The sequence below is a fragment of the Triticum aestivum genome, chromosome 2D (genome assembly GCF_018294505.1).
Source record: "Triticum aestivum cultivar Chinese Spring chromosome 2D, IWGSC CS RefSeq v2.1, whole genome shotgun sequence".
Lineage (NCBI taxonomy): Eukaryota > Viridiplantae > Streptophyta > Magnoliopsida > Poales > Poaceae > Triticum > Triticum aestivum.
This window is the reverse complement of record NC_057799.1, coordinates 570,585,954-570,595,019: the sequence shown is the minus strand read 5'-3', so window position 1 is coordinate 570,595,019 and position 9,066 is coordinate 570,585,954. Positions and strand designations below refer to the sequence as shown.

The window sequence follows — 9,066 nt, the reverse complement described above, 5'->3', positions numbered from 1 at the left end:
CATGAATGTTTAGCCATAACCTTTTTTTGAATACATGAACAATTAGCTAATGATATTTTTTTAAAATCTTGAACTTTTTTTTTCAAATTTTGTGAACCTTTTCCAAATTTGTGAATTTTTTCAACCTGGGAACATTTTTCAAATTTGTGAATTTATTAGCCGTGAACTTTATTTCAAATGGATGAACTTTTAGCTCCTGAACTTAATTCAATTTTGTGATATTTTTTGCAAATTTCATGAACTTTTTTTCTAATTTCTGAACTTTTTTTTTCCAAATTTTGAGAAGTTTTCATATTTTCTTGAACTTTTTTCCAAACTAATACATTTTTAGCCGTGTTTTTTTAAATACTTGAAATTTTTGCCCATTAACTCTTTTACAAACTTTGTGAACCTTTTCCACTTTTCATGAAGTTTTTTCCAAATTCATGAACTTTTTTCATATTCGCGAACTTTATTCCAAATTCATGAATTTTTTAGCCGTGAATTTTTTAAAATGCATGAACTTGTAGCATGTGAACTATTTTTTCAAACTTTGTGAACCTTGTCCATTTTTCTTGAACATACTTTCCAAATTTGTGAACTATTTTCAACTTTGTGAATTTTTAAGGCGTGAACTTTTTTCAACATCCTTGAAGTGGCTCCATTTTTTTGCACCTGTCAAACTGTCCCATTTTTTCCATGGACTTGTATGACCAATTCTAGATATCATTTCAAGTTGTTTGGGTTTTCAACATTTTTTGCATTTTTTGGAGTTTTCTTGGTAAGAAAATGATTGATAAATGGCCGGACGTGTTGCAACTTGTCAGAAATGAAGGAATATGCCCTAAAGGCAATAATAAAGTTATTATTTATATTTCCTTATATCATGATAAATGTTTATTATTCATGCTAGAATTGTATTAACCGGAAATTTGATACATGTGTGGATACATAGACAAAACACCGTGTCCCTAGTAAGCCTCTACTAGACTAGCTCGTTAATCAAAGATGGTTATGTTTCCTAACCATAGACATGTGTTGTCATTTGATGAACGGAATCACATCATTAGGAAAATGATGTGATGGACAAGACCCATCTGTTAGCTTAGCATGTTGATCGTCAGTTTTATTGCTATTGCTTTCTTCATGTCAAATACATATTCCTTCAACTATGAGACTAAGCAACTCCCGGATACCGGAGGAATACCTTATGTGCTATCAAACGTCACAACGTAACTGGGTGGTTATAAAGATGCTCTACAGGTGTCTCCGAAGGTGTTTGTTGGGTTGGCATAGATCGAGATTAGGATTTGTCACTCCGAGTATCGGATAGGTATCTCTGGGCCCTCTCGGTAATGCATATCATAATAAGCCTTGCAAGCAATGTGATAATGAGTTAGTTGAAGGATGATGCATTACGGAACGAGTAAAGAGACTTGCCGGTAACGAGATTGAACTAGGTATGAAGATACCGACGATCGAATCTCGGGCAAGTAACATACCGATGACAAAGGGAATAACGTATGTTGTCAGTATGGTTTGACCGATAAAGATCTTCGTAGAATATGTAGGAACCAATATGGGCATCGAAGTTCCACTATTGGTTATTGATCGGAGAGGTGTCTCGGTCATGTCTACATAGTTCTCGAACCCGTAGGGTCCGCACGCTTAACGTTCAATGATGATTTGTATTATATGAGTTATGTGATTTGGTGACCGAATGTTGTTCGGAGTCCCGAATGAGATCACGGACATGACAAGGAATCTCGAAATGGTCGAGAGGTAAGGATTCATATATAGGATGATAGTATTCGGACACCGGAAATGTTCTGGGGGTACCGGGTACGTATCAGGTCACTGGAAGGGGTTTCGGGCAACCCCTGGCAAGCTATATGGGCCTAATGGGCCAAGAGTTGGACAGACCAGCCCCAAAAGGGTCTGGTGCGCCCCCTATAGGACGAATAGGAGGAGAAGGAAAGGAAGGGGAGGATTCGGCCTCCCCCTTTCCTCCCCCTCCCCCCTCTCTTTCCTTCCCCTCCAATGGATATGGAAGGGGGGAGGCCGACTTGGAGGAGGCGCCCAGGTAGGATTACTCCAACTTGGGGCGCCCCTTGCAGCTCCTCTCCCTCTCCCACCTATATATATGTGGGGGTGGGGGCACCGCTAGTATACACAACATTGATTCCTAGCCGTGTGCGGCGCCCCCCTCCACAGTTTACGCCTCCGGTCATATTGCCGTAGTGCTTAGGCGAAGCCTTGCGCGGATCACTTCACCATCACCGTCAGCACGCCGTCGTGCTGACGAAACTCTCCCTCGAAACTTTGCTGGATCAAGAGTTCGAGGGACGTCATCGAGCTGAACGTGTGCAGAACTCGGAGGTGCCGTACGTTCGGCGCTCGATCGGTTGGAACGAGAAGAAGTTCGACTACATCAACCGCGTTGTCAAACGCTTCCGCTTTCGGTCTATGAGGGTATGTGGACACACTCTCCCCCTCTCCTTGCTATGCATCTCCTAGATAGATCTTGCCTAAGCGTAGGAATTTTTTTGAAATTGCATGCTACGTTCCCCAACAAGAAATTGTTCAAACCTGACATGGATGCTTAACATAGGCATGCCCACCTCCTTGCAAAAGTTGTGGTCATTTGAAGGATGTCCAAAAATAGACCATGTTCAACGGAGGGTATTCGGGGAGGCGAGTAGGCTCCGTCTCAGAGCATGTTGTTTCTCGACAACCTTAAAATGGCATCGGACTTTTATGACCAACTAAGGGGCACCATGCCAAAGTTGTTATGGTATTTTTATAAATTTTGCATTTTCTGGAGTTTCCTTGGTCAAAAAAGGCATATAAATGGCCGTACATGATGTAGCGTGCATACAGTGTCGGAATTCGTTCAAACCAAGCATGGATGCTTACTATCATAATTCTCACATAGTGCCAAAAGTTGGGGTTATTTGATGCATATTCAAAAATGGCTATGTTCAACGGAGAGTGTTAGGGTAGGGCACAAGGGTCCGTCTAAGAGCATGTTTTTTCGATAATTCTAAAATGGTCCTAGTTTTTTTTGCGGCCTTATTTGACCAATTGAAGCTACCACGACAATTTTTTTTTTGGTTTTCAACAAATTTTGCATTTTCTAAAATTTTCTTTTTAAAAAAGGCCGATAAATGGTCAGACGTGTCTCAACTTGCGTACGGTGTCAGAAATCATTTAAACCCGACATGGGTGCCTACAATAGGAATGGCCACCTGGTTGCAAAAGCTGAGATCATTTGATGGATGTCCAAAAAATAGTCCATGTTCAAAGGAGGGTGTTCGAGTAGGCCAGTAGGCTCCATCTGAGAGCACGTTGTTTCTCCACATCCTTGTAATGGATAAAGTATTTTTCATGGTATTTTATGCCCAATTTAAGGTACCATGCTAATTTATTTTGGTTTTGACAAAAATTTTATTTTCTGAAGTTTTCTCGGTAAAAAAAGGCCAATAAATGGCCGGATGTGTCGCAAATTGTATACGGTGTCGGAAATTGTTCAAACCTGACAAGGATGCCTATCGTGGTCATGCCCACCTACTTGTCAAAGTTGGGGACATTGATGTCAAAAGTATAACATGCTCAACTGAGGGTGTTCGGGTTGGCTAGTAGGCGAGAGCACATTGTTTCTCTACATCCTTGAAATGGCCCTAATTGTTTTCCATGATCCTTTATGACCAATTCAAGGCTTAATGCCAAGTTTTTTTGATTGTTAACAAATTTTGCATTTTTTCTAGATTTTTCTCGATCTGAAAAGGCTGATAAATGGCAGGACGTGTCGCAACTTGCAGACAATGTCCGAAATTGTCCAAACTTGACATGGAAACCTACCACGGGCATGCCGGCATGCTTGCAAAAGTTGGGGTAATTTCAAGGATGTTCAAAAATAGACCATGTTAAACGGATTGTGTTTGGGTAGGCCAGAAGGCTCCGTCCGATAGAACATTGTTTCTCGACATCCTTGAAATGACCCTATTGTTTCGTGGCCTTGTATTACCAAGCCACCATGTTTAGTTGTTTGGATATTCAACAAGTTTTGCATTTTCCGGTATTTTCCTGGTGGAAAGGGGCCAATAATTGGCCGGGCATGTCGCAGCATGCAAACGGTGTCAGAATTCATTCAAACCTGGTATAGATGCCTCATATGTCTGTGCCACGATGCTGCAAGAAGTTGGAGTCATTTATACCAGTTGAGAGGAGTGTGTGAGACTAGGCCAGACGGGTGCATCCGTGAGCATATAAAATTTCCAAATTTGAATTCTTCTGTTATTTGCAATGTCCATCATTATCAATAAACATGAACATTTTCTTAAGTCCTAGTTATTTCTTAAAAAAATCCAACAATTTTTGAATTTCAAATTGTGTATGAAAATTTTACAAACTCGAACACTTTTTTCCAAAATTGTTAACAAATGCCCAACAACTGACGAAAATTTTGAACACAAATTGCAAACAACATACATTTTTTTAAACATTTATGCACTTTTTTTTGAAACACAAACATTTTGTTAAATTTGTACAAACAATTTGAAGAAGGGAACATTTTCTGAAATTCCAGATCACCCTTTAGAATTGTAGACAATCTTTGAAAACAACAACGTTTTTGGTATTCCAACTATTTTTCAAAACTTTGGAACAGGTTTCAACAAAAATAATAAAGTTTAAAATAAATAAAAATAATTAAATGAAAAAATGAAAAAAGAAAGAAAAAACAAAAAAAAAACACATAGGCATTGGCTGAACTAGGTGGCAGCAACGCTCGTGTCGGGCGCCTGTTGTACCGGCCAATCCGGCGGCCTATGCGTGGTTTGTTCAATATTCAAGAGATGTTCCTTTTTTGAAATTTTTCCTTAGAAATTCAAAAAAAAGTTTAGAATTTCAAAATTTGTTAGCTTCTTTCTCCAAAATGTTTGAAGTACAGTAAAAGTAGACTTTCAAAAATTAGCTTCTTTTCATAAATTGTACGAAAATTCATAAAAGTTTGGAATTCGAAATTTTAAAAAAATGCATTTTGTAACATTTGTTTACAAATTCAAAAAATGTTCTGGTTTTGCAAAATTTGTTCGCAAATTCAAAATAATGTTCACAGAATTTCATAAAATGTTCATGTTTCTAAAACATTGCCCATAATTCCAAAAAGGTTCGCTTTTCAATTTCGTTCCTGATTTTCAAAAAAAATGTTTGTAATGTTGAAAAATGTTCACGTTTTAAATTACGTTCCTGTTTTTTCCTAAAATGATTTGAGATTCCCTATAAATTTTCGCGTATTCAGGATTTTTTTTTAAGTGTTTGGAATTTGAAAACAATTCGTATATCTTTATCTTTACCTAATATTAAAGGACGGAGCCTTTTATAGTTCTACATACGTCACGCCTTTATATCCGTTAATTTATGTTAATCATAAAGATTGACGATTGAGATTTGTAAAATAATCTATGTACATATGCCTACTATAAAACAACAACCGAAGGAATAAACCGTTTCTGATACAAACTCATGCACGTGGGACTTCTAAACTTCTAGGGATCTACTTTTTTAGTACACGTTAGCGGGATCTCTAATCCCATACCTTACATTGATTTGGTGCAGTACCTCAGGGGAGGTTTCTAGCTCTCGGACTCCGCCACGCTGGCATGATCATTTACACGGTGATCTCTAATCCCTAGTTTGACCTCGCCCTTGATGTCATGCAGTACCTCGGCGCAGGTTTCTCACTCTTTGCCTCGCTGTCCCGACACCGGTCACCTACTCGGTGATCATCGACAGCGACAAGATCTCCATGGAGATGCGACCTTCTTTGTCGACGTGGGGGCAACGCGGTAGTTGGTGACCTGTGAAGTTCTGGACTGTTTTTCGCCCTGTGTGCATGATCTAGAACGGAGGAGAGGAGAGGGAGACAGCCGACCGCCAAGTTTGCTTCTCTAACGCCGTGAAAAGCGAAACCTATGGCTACACGAAGGTGCTAATGGCTGGTCATGCTCCTCTTCATCTTGTGCCTTCTCGAGGAAACAACGGGCATGATCCCTGTTGTTGCCGACCGGACGTGAGGAAGAGAGGCAAGGCTCGAACGAGATGAACGCGAGAGGGAGAGTGAGGGTTTTTCTGCTGCTCAAACTTCGCTTAACATGCACACGTGCTACCCTTAATTTTGGATTTGTGCAATACACTACTATGTACTGCTCGTTTTTTGAAGTTGAGGTATTATTGCAGGTTTGATTCCCTTTACAGTGCTCTGCTATCCGTGGATATACCAACATAACATTCAAATACAAATATAGTCCAAAGCTCTGGACTTATCCTATATACCAAAATAGTTCATCTCTACTAGAGGAGGGCATTTTGGAGACCGGGCTCCATGGACGCCTTTATTTAAAAAAAATCAAAAATCAAACTGTTCAGTTTTTAAAAATTCTAAAAAAACACATCTATACAAGGCTGTAATGTGTATATGTGTAAATTTCAGAGTGAAATGCCTTGAATTCTGAGCTGCACAAAAAAATCAGGGACTTTGAAGATGAACACTCGATATGCTAAAAAGCCACCGATTTCTCTTTTTGTGTAACTCTCATTTTAATTTATTTTGATCTAAAATTTTACACACATTTATATTATGTTTCCAGGTATATGTGTATTTATTTAGAATTTTTTGAAACTGAAAAGTTTGAATTTTGAAGTTTCCAAATTAAAGCCTTCATGGAGCTCGGCCTCCATTTTGACATTTTTGATCTTCACTACTTCTATTATCTTAACATGCACACATGCTACTTCATCAAAGGCCCACCACAACATGCATGAGAAAAATGTTTTCAATATTAATTGATCTCATGCTCACATCTCATCTCACCACATAAATCACCTCATCAAAGGTCCACTCAACATGCATGGAAAAAGTGGTCTCATTGTGTTGCTTATATTCAAATATTTTTTGACTTCACAATAATAAAATATAATATTTAATATTTAGTTTTGTTTCGATTCATATATTATCTATTCAACTATGCATGTTTAATACAATCAAATCATTGAAATATATAGCAGTCGATTCCCGCAGCAACGCGTGGTGTATTCTTGTTATCTCCGCATGTGTCCTTCCACACCATCAAAATTGTTGTAGCCGTTAGATTTGCTAGCTCGATCCATTAGCATCCATCTGATGCATGCATGAGAAACCTCTACCTTGCAACATGCATTAGTGCATTCTTAGTGGGCTTTAGATCATATTATTTTCGCAGCAGCATGCATAAGAAAAAGTTTCACCCAACATACAACCATGCATAGGAAAAAAAGATCTCAACATGCAAGCATGCATGAGAATTTTCATTTTATTATGCTAGGTATTTACAACTTACAATAATCAAACACAATAAATCATATGTATTTCAGTTTTAATTCTCATATTGCTACTTGAAATATCCATGTCCCTTACAATCAAATCGCATTTTAAGTGTATTACAAAACATTTTTCGCACAGCGTGCAGGCTGTCATCAACTTCTTGTAAGTGAACATGCTCTGGACTTGGGAGTTTGTGATTAGTTAAGAATGACTAAGTTGTACGTAGATGATGCAAAAGGCGAACACATTGAAGAAAGAAGTATTTATTACGTTGATGATACATCATACATGTAGCACATCAAGGAACGAAAAATACTAGAACATGGACTGAAAAGAAATACAGACGAGGATGGATGATACAGACGCCCATTAAGGAAGGAACATGGACATCAGCGAAACGCCGGTGTTTGCCTTCCGGGCGATGTTAAGCTAGAGCCTAGAAGTGTAAAGTCACGAGGTGAGCTTCATCTTGTAAGCCAGCACATGAACTAGAGGTGATCATGGGTGAGCAGGGATCCCGGGAAGGGCAGGAAGCGCCACCAGCGGGCCGTTAGTGGTGCTGGTACCGGTAACGGTTCCCACAGGCGGCAGGTCAGGCAACCCCAACACCTTCGACTCGCCGACGCCACCACCGGCACCGGCCAGTGCCTGGTCCTTCTGGTTCAGCTCCCTCCCGTCGCAGGACGCGAGCACCACCAGTAGGAGGAGCGCGACGGCGAGGCACTTCGCCATATTGCTAGCTGGGAGGCTCCGCTAATACTTCTGAGGAGATTGTCTACTAGCTTGTGCGGCCTTGTGATAGTGTTGAGTGGCTGTGTTTGAGTGAGCTTGGGCTTAGCATCGTCTACGCTGCTTCTTATAGGCGCGCTGCACGGGGTGGCGGGGGCGGCGGGGTGGCCGTGCGTCGTTGGCGCAGGAGATTAGGATAGGATGGGTAGAGGTGCGACAGCCGACAGCCACGGGCAAGGGAGAGAGAGGAATGCATGTGTATGGCGGAATGCATGTGCGCGTCGATCGGTGGATTAGAATGGGGCGGATGGATCTATATTGTCCGTGAATCCGTGCCGACTGGTCCCCATCGCCGTCGAGAAGGCCAGCTGGTCAAGGCGCCGCTGTCGAAATAGAATTAGAGCCCATTATTGGTTTCGTTTCATTAGCAGATCTTTTCCCAATCAAGATCGATCAGGGGCGGGCCTAGCTGTTTCCCCCTGCAAATTTGCGGCCCTGGTTTAGGATCTTTGTGATCTGCATGTGGAACATTGCTGCCTTGCTGTAGATAAGCTTTGACTGACAGATTCGTTTCGTTCCCGGCCGTATTTGGTCTTCCCTGGCAGGTACGCTCGGATGCCGCTGCATTCCATTTAAGATACGGCCGGTTACAACTGCCGATAAGTGCAGCTGCCATCAACAGCCAAAGCAAGGTAACATTTACAAGAAATGTGCTTACTTAGTCATTCAGAGATTTTGTGCAGTGAAAACTGAGAAGTTTCGTAACAAATAATAGCATGCTAGCTAGCTATCAGCTATCTGGTCATGGAACCTTAACCCTAATAACATGTTCACGTGCAAAAATAATCAGGGCTTAGAAATTTCTTAACAAATAATTGCATGGTATCAGCTATCTCGTCAGTGAACATTGAGAAGTTTCTTATTAGTGACATTCTATATTCCCATTTATAAAAAATGTTGCTAATCTTCATGAGTCGCTTAGAAAGGAGCAGACC

The 9,066-nt window shown here is 40.5% G+C and overlaps 1 protein-coding gene across 1 annotated transcript; it reads right to left on the bottom strand.

Annotated features, from left to right (window-relative positions):
- Positions 1 to 7,589: 7,589 nt before the first annotated feature.
- Positions 7,590 to 8,166, bottom strand: LOC123050048 (uncharacterized). Its single transcript, XM_044472892.1, has one exon. The coding sequence runs from the start codon at positions 8,072 to 8,074 to the stop codon at positions 7,841 to 7,843; it is 234 nt and encodes a 77-aa protein (XP_044328827.1). The 5' UTR covers positions 8,075 to 8,166; the 3' UTR covers positions 7,590 to 7,840.
- Between the last annotated feature and the right edge of the window lie 900 nt (positions 8,167 to 9,066).